The sequence below is a fragment of the Schistocerca serialis genome, chromosome 6 (assembly GCF_023864345.2).
Source record: "Schistocerca serialis cubense isolate TAMUIC-IGC-003099 chromosome 6, iqSchSeri2.2, whole genome shotgun sequence".
Taxonomy (NCBI): Eukaryota; Metazoa; Arthropoda; class Insecta; order Orthoptera; family Acrididae; genus Schistocerca; species Schistocerca serialis.
This window is the reverse complement of record NC_064643.1, coordinates 287,437,416-287,452,588: the sequence shown is the minus strand read 5'-3', so window position 1 is coordinate 287,452,588 and position 15,173 is coordinate 287,437,416. Positions and strand designations below refer to the sequence as shown.

Below are 15,173 nucleotides of genomic sequence, written 5' to 3'. Positions count from 1 at the left end.
TGCATTATATGCCTCTAGATAAAAGCAGAAGATTCTCAGCATTCTCGACTAAGGCAGCCTTATTTAACAGATAGCAATGTATTTCTTGTTCCCTCTAACTAAGAAATGTTTTTGCTAGTTAAATATATAGGCTACATAAATCACAAGGCTCTTCTTCACATCTTCTCCATACCTCTATTCAGTCTAATCTTGTACAATTCACATGCTGAAAACAGTCACATAAACTGTATAAGAGAGTTTCCTAATTATTCTTTTTTGCATACACTCCATATTTCATCTGAGTAGTTCTGATGATTTTCAGAGTGTCAGGTGCTGTATGTACTGTAAATGATCACATCTGTCATTCCAAATTGTCACTGCAAGAAATTAAATGGACATGACCAGCAGCTGTGGTGCCCAGAAAAAAACCATTTCAGATTTACATCTACTTCTATATATTTTAATCAAGGCATGTGTGCAGTTCTGGTAAAACATTTCTATTGATCATTCTCAGGTCTGCAACAATTTTCCCAATGTAAAACCTATGCACAAATAATAATAAATATAAATATAGCTCTGAGATTAAATTCCAGAGATCATACCATATTGTTGGGTGATCACTGATTTACCATCTGCTCAAAGGATGGCACTATTTACGGATCTGTGAATGGGGGAAAGGGAGGGAGTAGTTGTTCAGTATACTGCTCCCCAACTATTACAGTCAGAGTGCTACTTCTCTTCAAATCACTCTTTAGCTGACCACATAAGTAAGAGTGAATTCTATTCCAGTCCAACCACAACACAAAAATTCTTAACAGTAATGTGGATTGAATATGTGTAATCTGTGTGGCAGCCATTTTCTGGCATTTCATCTATAAAGGCATACATAATTAACAGTATCAACTAAAAAATAGTTCCATTGTATATTTATCAATACCATTGTCTTTGCAAGTCCTTGCCTTAAAGGAGAACATTTCCAGTAACACTCAATTACAAATAGTAATATGTTACTCATGGCTATATTCCTTCACCTGACAGTGTATGCAAACATAACTTTTTAAATCAACAAGCCTGGAACTCTAATGAGGCGTGTCTGATATTCACAGGTGAAGACCATAACCTCAAGTTAGGTGTGACTGATTATACAGAAAATTAACTTATGAACTGCATGAGTCACTATTCTGTATTTGTACTGTAGCACTGATGCAGGATGATATAGCTTAGAAAGTAATACATTCAAACAGGAAAAATATGACTTACTGTTTGATGCCTGCTACAAGTAATGATGCCCATGGCTGATGCATGCTTAGACAGTAACCATCATCCGACATTTCCAATAATTCTCTGTCTTGTACTCTATGGATATTTTGCCTTATGTCATCTTCCTGATTACTTCTCTGTATATAATTTTCAGCGCCTGGGATGGCAACTTCCTGATACTGAAAAAATATGCAGTTCTTTCTAAAGGCTAATATTGACAAAAGGAAGTTAAGTTTCTTAGTACAAGAAATCAAGCAAAATTACTAAATCAACCTTGACTTGCACTACTTATCAGCTAGTATCTCTGTCCCTAATTTATGTCATTTACCTCCCTTTATCGACACCCCTCTCCAATTTTCTAACTACACTCTCATTGTCTGATGGCTTCAGTTTTAGATAGACTAGTGATTAATTAAATTAACTTTACTTATAAATTTACTAAAATAACTTCCATTTTTGTCCTGAAGTAAAGACAACATCCAAATTCAGATGGCATGATGGTATTGGTTTATTCTGTTATAGATAGTAAAATTATTTGTTAGGTGATACTTCATGACAGAATAGAGGTCTCCAATTTCATATCTTAGCATCACTCGTGAAATGGCTGCTATTGCTAATGTGCTGCAATAAAGTATCAGGTTGCTGCAGTGATTACTAGACCTCGGACTTTTAAGTTCTAAAAATCTTAAATCAGATACCTAAAATGGGTCCTATCACTTACAAAAATAGGTTATAAAAACCAGAAAATAGGTGACCAAAATCTGACATTTTATTGTCTAGAAAGATAAACAGATTGACAAAAATCCACATTATATTATTGTCCATGTCCGTAATTACAGTCACAGTAAATAACTAATACTTTCTCCAGATTTTCTATTGAGAAACTGCATCTCTTGTCTGTTAATGGCACCTTATATGCCGAGAATGAGCATTCCACGTCAACAGATGTCACCGGAGCATATTTAAATGACGGTTTTAGGCGCAATGGGACCGCACACTCAGATTATGTTGATTTACCTGATAAGATGTCAGCCACTGTACAGAGGGTGGTGAGTCCTGCTTTTTTTATATATAAAAAAAAGCACTGTCTTTAGTTTCTCACTAACTTTCATACCAATAGAACCAGGGACCAAGTGGATTTTTTCTGTCACCTCGTCTATTAATCACAGTTGCATGTAGACAGGTTTCCCTGAACACTCTAGAGCTTTAATAATAGGGACCAAAAATGCATAATCAGATTTTATGTATGCAATGTCAGTGGAAATTGTTGGGTCCTTTAGAAGATCTTTAGCTGAAGTAATGCTCACTGTCTCCTCCTGCAATTTAAGAACAATGTTCTTAATGTCTTCCACATGCTCACTGTAATATTTCACGGCCTCTAGCCCCATTCCGCAGCAAGTTAGTATGGGTGCTGGTGGAAATGGTACTTTGGGAAGTTCCTCTCGAAATAACTTGATTCTTGTAGGTGTTTTAATAAAAACCTTTTTGATGGCTGAAACTAGCTTAATTACATGTGCAAATTTGAGATGTATCGTCTCAGCTATACGATTCATGCCATGGAGCATGGCTGGGTAAAATACTTTCAACAATTTAACAGCAGCAATTATGTATGCGGCTGCATCAGTGCACATTACAAGTACTTTATTTTCATCTAGACTGTTGGGGAATTTAATTTGAGGGCTCTATTAACAAAGTGAGCAACTGTATCACATGAGGTACAGAGCGAGTGTCAGGATCTACCTTTCCAACAATCAAATTAGCCACATATTGACCTTGTCTGTTAGTTGTCTCATCGACAGAGATCTACATATGAACTACCTATATCTTCCCTTACCCTGCTCAATGTATTTTAATATAAAGTATTTAAATAGTTCTTTGTCAGTGTGTATTCTGATGGAATGCAGCAGTGACAGTATTTCTCCAGAAAACTTTTGAACTGGCTATTTTCAACTGCATTGAATGGTATGTTTGTTGCAACAATGGCTCAACACACGTCTAGATGAAATTCAATTTGTTTGCTAATTTTGGTTTAGTTACAAATGTTTGTTTCAAGTTTGATTTATTTTTTAAAATTTGCCTGGTGTTAAGATCCACTTAGCAAAAGTAAAGTACATTAAGGTTTTAGAAACAATATTCTTGCATTCGCATGTGTCTGGTCCAAGTTAATTCAGGAAAAACAGTGACATCACTGTTCTCTGAGTGAGCGCAGCAGATAAAAGGTTAACATTTTACTTATGTTTTTGTTGCACACATCGCAGTAAATAACTTTTCTGTCTGTAGAGAAATGGAAAAAATTCTTGTAACCACTGAAAAATCGGAGATAATTTGGAGCTGGCTACTTTTGGCATGCTGGACTTTCCACAAATAGACTGTCGCTGTGAAATATTTCACCACATCCAAGCATCACGCTGACCGACTGAATGAAGAAAGAGCAGGTGTTCTAAACAGGCTGTTCCCGACAGGGCAGAAAGGTGCCAGAGGCAGATCACAAAGCTCCTCCATGCCCTGCAGGCCCATCTGACAGTTCACAGCAAGTGACAATGCTCTGCGGAGCAGGGCGGGCTCTAACAGCCTGGCATATGCTGTCGTTGTCTGCCTCACGATTGGTGTTCACACATGCAAACAAACCAGTTATCATTCAATTACTGTTTTATAAGTAACCAGGAAGATCAGAAGAGTAGTTTTAGTCATACAAATTTTGACTGGATTTTTAAAAATCAGATACAGCCAGGTTCTAACACGAGATTTGGTATTTTTAAAAATGAGGTTCAGTTAAGTTCTAACATGACATTAGGTATTTTAGGTACTACAAAATTACAATTTTTGATAAAATATTTGCATAATTCTTATCTGAGAAGACCACGAGAGAATGTTAAGTCACATAAAATTTTATTTAATTGGATTTTTAAGATTTGGATACAATCAGGTACAAACCTGAAATTAGGTATTTCTAGGTGCTATAATCATATATTGGGATAATTTGTGTATGTACAACTTTTATTGCCTTTATTTAAAGAGGAACAAAATAGGTTTTTACCTAAAACCCGAGGTCTAGTGACTACATACAGCAGAAGATTCATTCGGACAAGCATAATTCAGTCAGTGAAATGTTGAGCCCTTCTCACAGACAGGTTGACTGACACCAACCACAGCACACAAACATGAATGGGCAGCCTGTAACCTTTAACCGAGGGACACCTGGCACATTGTTGCAACCCAGTTCTCACACAAGATATATGGCAACTTAGATTAAATTTTAATTAGACTACAGATGGGAAGAGAAACATAGATGTTTGACAATGTCTGGAAGTCCAATCACTACTGATAAAAGATACAAAAGGTGATACAAACATTTGCGATGAATGTTTGGTTGTAATTTACCAACAGAAACCAAGAATTATGACTCGAAGTGAAAAGAGGTCCGAAAAATATTTTCATCATTTTCACTGCAGTACGTACTTCTCCCTAAATCTTCTGCTTTGTTCCCCAATGGGACATCCTTTTTTCCCCCTGATATCATGTCTCCCACCTTGTCATTTCAATCATAGTATTATTACTTGACTACTGTCAGTCAAATTACTCTGAATACCATTGTTGCCATGACCATTGGCACCATCCTGTACTAAGGCATCTTGATGTACGTATGTCTTTATTTTTCTAACCTCATATCTTTATTACATCATTATTCATTACTCTCCATCTGCACAATTAAAGTCTCAAACCTTGATTCCGTGTGATCAGTTCCTCAACATACATACAGTTTCCTATTTACTAGCCTACTTCCTGGGTGACTCACCCTACTTTTTTCCATTTCCTGCTCCATTGTTAATTACTCTCTCATAATCCGTGATTCTAGAAACTAAGATTTACTGTTTGTTGATGGGTTAATGTACTGACTGTAACACTACGATCATCATGTCATTCAAGAACTACTATTTTATTTATAGTTGCTCAATTCGCGGCAAACAAATAAGGTGTGGTACTACACATAATTCTTCAAATGTATGATTTGGATGGGGTGTCTGAACAAGTGAAGTATCAAGAGATTCCTCTGGAAAGTTCTGAATTATAGCACTATGTTTCATTTCATTCGTTGGAAACAAATTTCTTTTCACTTTTAAGGATATCCTTGCAAGCAGTCAACATACAGCTCACTTCTGGCAGCTGTGACACTGTTGGTCTTCCGGAACATTCAGAGCATTAGCACTTCATGCCGATGGCTGCGATTCTCAGATGTTGATTAACAATACCTTGGTAGACTGCATGGTTTTTTTTTTTAAGAAGTGTGAAGTGCAAGAGTTTATTATGAGTGTCCAAGAACGAAAGTTGGACTGCCGCCCTGTGTGCGAAGAAAAGTTAAGGCTGTGGAAGGAACAGTTTACATATTCTTATTCTTTTTCCTTTATCCCATATCTTGGAATATTAATTATTGCATTTGGCAATGTTAATGGAAGAGAGTGGCCAGATGGCCTTCCTGTCACTGCCCCTTTCTCTCCCGAATGGGATTTGTGTACCCTATCAGTCTGATCTTGCGTTATCCCGTGTGAAAGTGTGGGAATATTTCCTAAATTTTCGTGAATTGTTTAACTGATGCAGGATGTGTGTACCAGTCTAGTATTCACCTAGTTGGATATGGAAAACCACATCCAGGCTGGCCAGTACACTGGCTGCCAGTGTTATATATAATTGTGAATAAGTACTTGAGTTAAAACTTAGGAACTTTTTTTGCACAATTATTTATGAAGAATGATGAGTTTATCACCAGTTTGAGACCACAGAGTGATACATTTAAGTATATACAAAATTATTTCTTTCATACACAATGATGATTGAGTTTTGCATATCAGATGAAGTCATGAACTATTTCATGTGAAGTAATGCAATAACTACATTTTAAAATGTGAACTTTTATATAATGGATTGAGGTATGTGATTGTTAAAAAATATGAAACTGCTTAAGACCCATAATCTCATTGTAACAAGTTGAAATATATTGTACAAAATTAATGACTTTGCTTACTGAAGAACTAATGTTAATTTAGCTTTCCATAATAAAAGGAAGCAGGGCACAGGTTGGTAGCAGGCACATAGGTTAGAAGATAGCCAACAGTGCTTCTAATGTAACAAACCCCTTCATTTGTCTGACTGCTGATAACTCTAAAAGAACAGTTATACTAGGTAGTATCAGTGCATATAATAGCCTGGTCATATGCCACATGATATTTTCTGTCTCTACTGATGATATACCTGACTACTTACCACATTTACTCGAATCTAAGACACACTTTTTTTCTGGTTTTTGTAACCCAAAAAACCACCTGCGGCTTAGAATCGAGTGCAAAGTAAGTGGAAGTTCTGAAAAATGTTGGTAGGTGCCGTCACAACTAACGTCTGCCGTTGAACATATGTAGCGCTACACAGGGATGCTTTGCAGGCACAAAGGTAAATACTGGCACGAAAACTTCTGCGTCAGCAAATAAATTAAAAGAAAAGGTAGAAGAATGTAAACATTATGCCGTGTATTCTTTCGTGCTTGCTGCTAACTCATTTAAATCCTTTCTGTCTAATGAACTACGAAGCTAGAGTGAGACAACAGCAAACGCGGAAGAATATACATATCATGTCATATTTATATTCGTATTATTCTTATGCTGAATAGTGATACAGTCACGGCAACTGACTAGATTTTTAAATCTAAGATGATTCTAATTTCTGTGCAGAATGCAATGTACTAAATAAGGCATCTGCAAAGATTTTCAAATGGAGAATAATGTTTGCTAAACTCTCGTTCAGAACATCTTCTATCATACGCAGTCTATTATTTGGTTCTTGTTGATCATTATCAAAGAAAGCAGCAGTGTAAGTAACAACAAATAGCAGTCTCTTGCTTTTGTTTCGCTTATGAGAACATTCCCCTCTTTTTTTTATTGTAAGCGGTGGGCGCGCGCAGAAAAGCGAGCCATGCCGCGAGCGGCTACAGATCGTAAACACTCAATATCAGAATGCGACAAACAATGCATGACACAGTACAATAATGCATTTTCAACTTAGAGTGACGTAAACACCTATAACAAAGAGAACGGCACTTATCAAATCAAAGCAAAATAAGCAATCGATTCAAACCAGACGAAGCAAGTGAAAAAAGAAGGGTACCCGTATAAATACGGGCGGAGCGGCTGACACATAGCAATGGCTACTTGGTAAATCTTAACTGTTACGCTTACGACTCGAACCAAACTACTGTAGCTGTATCTTCATCCTTTCAACCTAAATTGTGCCTCATGTTACAATGGACCAACTTTGTTTCGATTTGGAGGTGCAGTCTAAAACTGTTCTCTCCCCTTGAATTTAGAGTCTCAAATTTCAGGTGCGGCTTAGATTCGGGAACATTTTTTTCCCCTTGATTTCGAGCCTCATTTTTCAGGTGCGGCTTAGATTCAAGTAAATACGGTAAACTGTCTTGGATAGTTAATTTACGGACCTCAATGAATTCATAAACTTCTCCATGAATATTAGAAGATTACTTACAAACCAAAAACAGTTTCTTACTTCATGCAAAACAAAATCCATTACCAATAATAGAAACATTTCATTACATTAACGGTATAAAACAATGGAAAATCCAGGATGGAATGTAACAATATTATGAGAAGGAAAGTTGCTACTCACCATAAAGTGGAGATGCTGAGTCGTAGATAGGCACAACAAAAAGACTCTCACAATTAAAGTTTTCGGCCACTAAGGCCTTTGTCAACAACAACAACAACAACAACAAAAACACACACACACACACACACACACACACACACAAAATCACATACACGATTACAGTCTCAGGCAACTGAAACCGTACTGCGAGCAGCAGCACCAGTGCATGATGGGAGTGGTGACTGGGTGGGGGTAAGGAGGAGACTGAGGCAAGGAGGGGGAGGGATAATATGGTGGGGGTGACAGATAGTGAAGTGCTGCAGTTTAGTAGCGGAAAAGGAGAGGAATAAAAAGATTGGGTGTGGTGGTGGAATGACGGCTGGATAGTGCTGGAATGGTAACAGGGAAGGGGCTGGCTTGGCTGGGTGAGGACAATGCCTAACAAAGGTTGAGGCCAGGAGAGTTACAGGAATGTAGGATGTATTGCAGGGAAAGTTGCCACCTGTGCAATTCAGAAAAGATAGTGTTGGTGGGAAGGATCCATATGGCACAGGCTGTGAAACAGACATTGAAATGAAGGATATCATGTTTGGCAGCATGTTCAGCAACAGGGTGGTCCAGCATGTTTGGCAGCATGTTCAGCAACAGGGTGGTCCAGTTGTTTCTTGGCCACAGTTTGTCGGTGGCCGTTCATGCGGACAGACAACTTGGTTGTCATGCCTACATAGAATGCAGCATAGTGGTTGCAGCTTAGCTTGTAGACCACATGACTGGTTTCACAGGTAGCCCTGCCTTTGATTGGATAGGTGATGTTAGTGACCGGACTGGCGTAGACAGTGGTGGGAGGATGTATGGGACAGGACTTGTATTTAGGTCTATTACAGGGGTTGAGCAATGAGGTAAGGGATTGGGAGCAGGGGTTGTGTATAAGGATGGACGAGTATATAGTGTAGGTTTGGTGGACGGCAGAATACCTCTGTGGGAGGGGTGGGAAGGATAGTGGGCAGAACATTTCTCATTTCACGGCATGATGAGAGGTAATCCTAACCCTGGCGGAGAACGTAATTCAGTTGCTACAGTCCTGGGTGGTACTGAGTTACGAGGGGAATGCTCCTCTTTGGTCGGACGGTGGGAATTTGGGAGGTGGTGGGAGACTGGAAAGATAAGGCATGGGAGATTTGTTTTAGGAAGGATTCCTCTAGATTGTCAATGAATAGGTTGGCATAGGATGGTGCCATGCTGGCGCCCATAGCTGTACCCTGAATTTGTTTGTAGGTAATGCCTTCAAAGGAGACGTAATTGTGGGTAGGGATATAATTGGTTATGGTGACTAGGAAGGACATTGTTGGTTAGGAATCTGTCAGGCGTTGGGAAAGGTAGTTTTCAATAGAGGTAAGGCCATGGGCATTAGGAATGTTAGTGTACACGGAGGTGGCATCAGTGGCATCAATAGTGACGAGCATGGCACCATGTGGTAAAGGTACAGGAACTGTGCAGAGTTGGTGAAGGAAATGGTTGGTATCTTTTATATAGAAGGGTAAGTTGCAGGTAACTGGTTGAAAGTGTTGGTCTACGAGAGCAGAGATTCTCTCAGTGGGGACATAGTAACTGGCCACAATGGGGCATCCTGGGTGGTTAGGTTTATGGACTTTAGGAAGCATGTAGAAGGTAGGAGAGCAGGAAGTGGTACGGGTGAGTAGAGAGATGGACTCTGGTGAGAGGTTCTGGGATGGGTCTAAGGAATTGAGGAGTGCCTGGAGATCCTGCTGGATTACTGGAATGGCATCACTGTGGCAAGGTTTGTACGTGAAGTATCTGACAGCTGGTGGAGTCCTACCACTAGATAGTCACTGTGGTTTAAAACAACAAGGGTGGAGCCTTTGTCAGCAGGCAGGATTATAGGTTGGGATTTTCTGCAGATGTAAGGTTAGTTTACATGTTGAGGGATTTGGGGAATGATGGTGAGGAAGGTTAAAGGTAAATTAGGGAAAGCTAACAGGGGGTGGTTTGGGGGCAGTGGGGGTGGATCACAGTTGGATGGAGAAGTGAACTGAGTTAGGCGAGGTTCAATATTGGTCTTTGATCGAGTCTGATTGGTAGGGTTGGTGGCGGAAAAGTGTTTCCACTGTAGGGATCGGGAGAAGGAGAGAAGGTCTTCAACAAGTCCTGCATGACTGAATTTGGAAGTGGGGCAAAAGGTGAGGCCTTTGGAAAGGACTGATATTTCTGTGGGGCTAAGGCTCCTGGAGGAAAGGTTCAAGACTGTGTGGTGGGTCTGTTTAGGTTCTGGATTCTCTGTGGGGGTGGGAGTGAGTTTAGGAGGGTGGGGTAAGAGTAGTAGGTCTGCGAGAGAGGGTTTGTCAGCTATGAGGGGATGTGGGAGAGGTTTGGAGGTGGTTGTAGAGGTGGTGGACAGTGGTATTCCAAGGCAGACGTAGGAAGTGAGCAAGATGGAGAGTTTTTGGAGGTGGAATTGTGCACGTTGCTCAAGTTCCTGCAGGGCAAGAGTTTCAATGTGTGTTATGGGTTCCAGGAATTTGGGATTGCATAGCAGGAGAATTTTGCGAATGGAGAGAAGGTACTGCAAGGAGGTTTGGGCTTGGTTGATATGGTTTTGCAGAACTATGTTAGTCAGGACTAAGGACTGGCAGAATATGAACAGATGGAGGTCATTGTGGAAGGAGAGGTGGCAGTCAGAGATGGGTAATTTGATAGTAAGGCCATAAGGAGGGATTCCATGCAGATGGAAGGAGCAAGGATCCGTGGTGGTGGAAAAAGTGGGAAAAATTATGTAAATAATGTAGACTTACGTCCGAAAAATCAACCACTGTGCTGCATTCTATGTAGGCATGACAACCAACAAGCTGTCTGTCCGCATAAATGGCCACCGACAAACTGTGGCCAAGAAACAAGTGGACCACCCTGTTGCTAGCATGCTGCCAAACATGGCATCCTTCATTTCAATGACTGCTTCACAGCCTGTACCATATAGATCCTTCCCACCAACACCAGCTTTTCAAAATTGCACAGGTGGGAACTTTCCCTGCAATACATCCTACGTTCCCGTAACCCTCCTGGCCTCAACCTTCGTTAGACACTGTCTTCACCCATCCAGCCCTTCTCTGTTCCCATTCCAGCACTACACAGCCGTCATTCCACTACAACACCCAGTCTTTTTATTTCCCTTCTTTTCCGCTACTTCTCCCCCTCCTCCTGCCCTCCATCTAACCTGCAGCACTTCACTGTCTGCCACCCCTACCGTACTATCCTTCCCCCTCCCTACCCCAGTCTCCTCCTTACCCCCGCCCAGTCGCCACTCCCATCATGCCCTGGTGCTGCTGCTTGCAGTGTGGTTTCAACTGCCCGAGACTGCAATCGTGTGTGTGAGTTGCGTTTGCGTACGCGTGTCTTTGTGTGTGTGTACTGTTGACAAAAGCCTTAATGGCTGAAAGCTTTAATTATGAGAGTCTTTTTGTTGTGCCTATCTGCGACTCAGCGTCTCCACTATATAGTCATTAACGGTGTCAAATCTATCAAACAGAAATCACACAAAAATGTGTATTTAAAAAGTCAAATGATAACATTTAAAAGGGATTTCTACAACTGGTGGCTACCTCCATGGTTTTTTGTGGCTGTGTGGAATAATAAAACTTGATTTACATCCCCACCTGTACTTGAATATCTGTCAAAACATACTTGTCAATGTTCTGCACTACTAAGAGTGTCTAACAAATTTCATCAAAATTGTTTGGAATTGTTATGGAATTTCCCACTTACGTGTTTCTGAACAAATGGCCATAGCAAAAGCATATCCTATTATAAAGCTCAGAAGTAAAATTAAATGTAGGTGACACACCACACAAAACAAACTTCCACTATTTTGATGAAAACTGTTATAGTGAGGACATACATTTGTAAAAGCGTGAGTAAATTATTGCAAAAAAGTGTAAACGGCAACCTACCACAGCTAGTAATGCTATTTGTCTGTGCATGCGTGTGCGTGGGCGGGTAGGTGGTGGGTGCGTTTGTGTGTATGCACTCAAGTGCTCTACACTACCTGTTTCTTCAACATTCAGAAAAGTGTTTTCATTTTGCTGAGTATTCTGCAAAATATGAACTACTCCAATAGCAGTGCTATAAAATGATGTATACTTTTCAGTGGCACCACCACCCCAAAGTACTTTCACCACAACAGCCATCTGATGGTGAGCCTGTTGGTTAGAAACCAACAACAGTGCAATTTGTTTTCAATAAATTGCAATATTAACAGTGATTGGTGGCTATTTTTGCACTTCTTGTAAGAATTAACCTATGGTCAAACATATACAGGGTGATTCAAAAAGAATACCACAACTTTAGGAATTTAAAACTCTGCAACGACAAAAGGCAGAGCTAAGCACTATCTGTCGGCGAATTAAGGGAGCTATAAAGTTTCATTTAGTTGTACATTTGTTCGCTTGAGGCGCTGTTGACTAGGCGTCAGCGTCAGTTAATGCTAAGATGGCGACCGCTCAACAGAAAGCTTTTTGTGTTATTGAGTACAGCAGAAGTGAATCGACGACAGTTGTTCAGCGTGCATTTCGAACGAAGTATGGTGTTAAACCTCCTGATAGGTGGTGTATTAAACGTTGGTATAAACAGTTTACAGAGAATGGGTGTTTGTGCAAAGGGAAAAGTTCTGGACGGCCTAGAACGAGTGATGAAAATGTAGCACGCATCCAGCAAGCATTTGTTCGCAGTCCAGGAAAATCGACTCGCAGAGCTAGCAGAGAGCTGCAAATTCCACAATCAACTGTATGGAGAGTCCTACAAAAAAGGTTAGTTATGAAACCTTATCGTCTGAAATTGGTTCAAGCACTGTCTGCAGCTGATAAGATTAAAAGAATCGATTTCTGTGATTTTATCCTTGCTCAAATGGAAACAGATGAATCTTTCGTTTCAAAGATTGTGTTTAGTGATGAAGCAACTTTCCACACTAACGGGAAAGTCAACCGTCACAATGTCTGTATATGGGGCACTGAGAATCCGCGGGAAACAACTCAGTATGAACGTGACTCGCCTAAGGTGAACGTTTTCTGTGCCATTTCAGCCAATAAAGTTTTTGGTCCCTTTTTCTTCGAAGGTGCTACTGTAACTGGACTACAGTATCTGGAGATGTTAGAGAATTGGCTGTTCCCTCAGCTCGAACAAGAAGCACAACAATTCATATTTCAGCATAGGTATGCAACAGCATGTTACGTCAGCTCTCTGAGCGCTTGACCTTTGACCCCGCCGATAAGGCGGCTCAAGGCACTTATCTGTCCGTAACTACCTGAACGTCAACTACCCGAGGCGATGGATCGGCCGCCATGCAGCCCGTGACAGAGCACTTCGTCACTGGCCTCCAAGAAGCCCTGATCTTACCCCCTGCGATTTTTTCTTATGGGGGTATGTTAAGGATATGGTGTTTCGGCCACCTCTCCCAGCCACCATTGATGATTTGAAACGAGAAATAACAGCAGCTATCCAAACTGTTACGCCTGATATGCTACAGAGAGTGTGGAACGAGTTGGAGTATCGGGTTGATATTGCTCGAGTGTCTGGAGGTGGCCATATTGAACATCTCTGAACTTGTTTTTGAGTGAAAAAAAAAACCTTTTTAAATACTCTTTGTAATGATGTATAACAGAAGGTTATATTATGTTTCATTCATTAAATACACATTTTTAAAGTTGTGGTATTCTTTTTGAATCACCCTGTATTATAAAAAATATTTAGACCTGTCTCAAAATTAAACATTCTATCATCAGTCTCTAAATGTTGTTTTTCTATAATAAAATTAGTAGTGAAACTCACGATTGGCTGGGGACAAGTCATTCCAGGATGTACATCGTTCCCGCTAACATATTTTCTTGGGCTATTTATACTTTCACTGATCTCTTGCAGTATTCTATCCTGGGTAGTTAACAAGTCTTGCATGTCATCCTCTTCCACTACTTTACGGCCTGGAAGAAAGAAACAAATATAGGATTTAGTCTTCAACTGGAACTATGGAACAACATTCAGTAGTTAGGAAAATTGCCTATTTGGGGTAGGGGGTGGGGGGGCAGGGGGCAGGGGGGGGGGGGGGGGGGAGATGCACACACACTCCAAAGGGAATGTCATCACAAATTCTTCATTTCTCATTTTTAAACTTTCCATTACAATGTACAACAGCTTGTTCACGTGAGACACTTTCATAGCGCATTTCAAAAGCAAACTTACAGTGCTCACGGTGTTTAACAGCTATATCAATAACTACATAAATATTCTTCTGAGCAAACTAGTGATCAGTATTATCACAACGCAGAAAGGTATCAAAACTTGCAATCAATGAGGACCTCTTTAAACAATAAACTGCAGAGAAACAACTAATTTCCTAACAACAATTTGACTGCTGAAACTGGAACATACATGTAAAATTTTGTGTTTGAGACCACAAACAGGAAAAGAAACCAAAATCAGTAACACAGCCAGTTGACCAAAAACAGGAACAAAACCCTAATCCAATTACACAGCCAACAATATAGCTTAGAGGCATCACAAATATTAGATTTGCCTATTTTTACATTTGTAGCTATGACTGATCTCTCAGATGACATGAACAAGTAGACAGATATGTCTTTGTGAGATCCCTGTAGACAGATCTTCTGAACATAATCGAGTCATTGTCAGCAATTCAATCTTTTGATCTCCAATGATGAATCTTAACTTCAAGAAATATTGTCATCAATGAAACAAAACTGCCTTTCGTGAATCACAAATTTTCAATTGACAGTACAGTGGCCACTTCATGCCCAGGAAATTATGTGGTGTGACTGTTTATTGATAATGAGTATTAAGTTTGTTTCCTGATCAGTGTAAGTTACATTGATTTGTTTTCCTGAAATGATACTACATTAAGTTAATGGCAAAAACCAAATATTGCAGTAACAATCGTAATTGCACTATTATGTCAGCAAAGCAAAGAGACAGAACCTTTTACTCTTGGAGTAGTGTCACTGCTTGAATCATTTGTGACAGCTGTCACTCCTTCCACATGAAATGCTTCCTTCCCCAGCAGACATCTATGGTAACCATATCAACTCCACTACTGAATTCCTCAACATCTCATCCTTACCCTACACAAATACTACTTAAGAAAACATATCAAGTAACATTGTGAAGTGCTATTATCTCTCTCTGATATCCTTCCATCACCCCCTACCCCTCTTTTTGTTTTCCTCGTCTCCGTTTCTGATTTCCTCGAATTCTTAGTGCATTATCCA

The 15,173-nt window shown here is 40.0% G+C and overlaps 1 protein-coding gene across 1 annotated transcript in view; it reads right to left on the bottom strand.

The window, feature by feature from the left end:
• LOC126484443 (activating signal cointegrator 1) overlaps window positions 1-15,173 on the bottom strand; it is a 116,039-nt gene that overhangs the window by 22,373 nt on the left and 78,493 nt on the right. The window contains exons 8-9 of the mRNA XM_050107962.1: window positions 13,723-13,871; window positions 1,240-1,418 (exon numbers count right to left, since the gene is read on the bottom strand). Coding sequence (XP_049963919.1) covers window positions 1,240-1,418; window positions 13,723-13,871 — 328 coding nt within the window. The remainder of the gene's footprint in view (window positions 1-1,239; window positions 1,419-13,722; window positions 13,872-15,173) is intronic.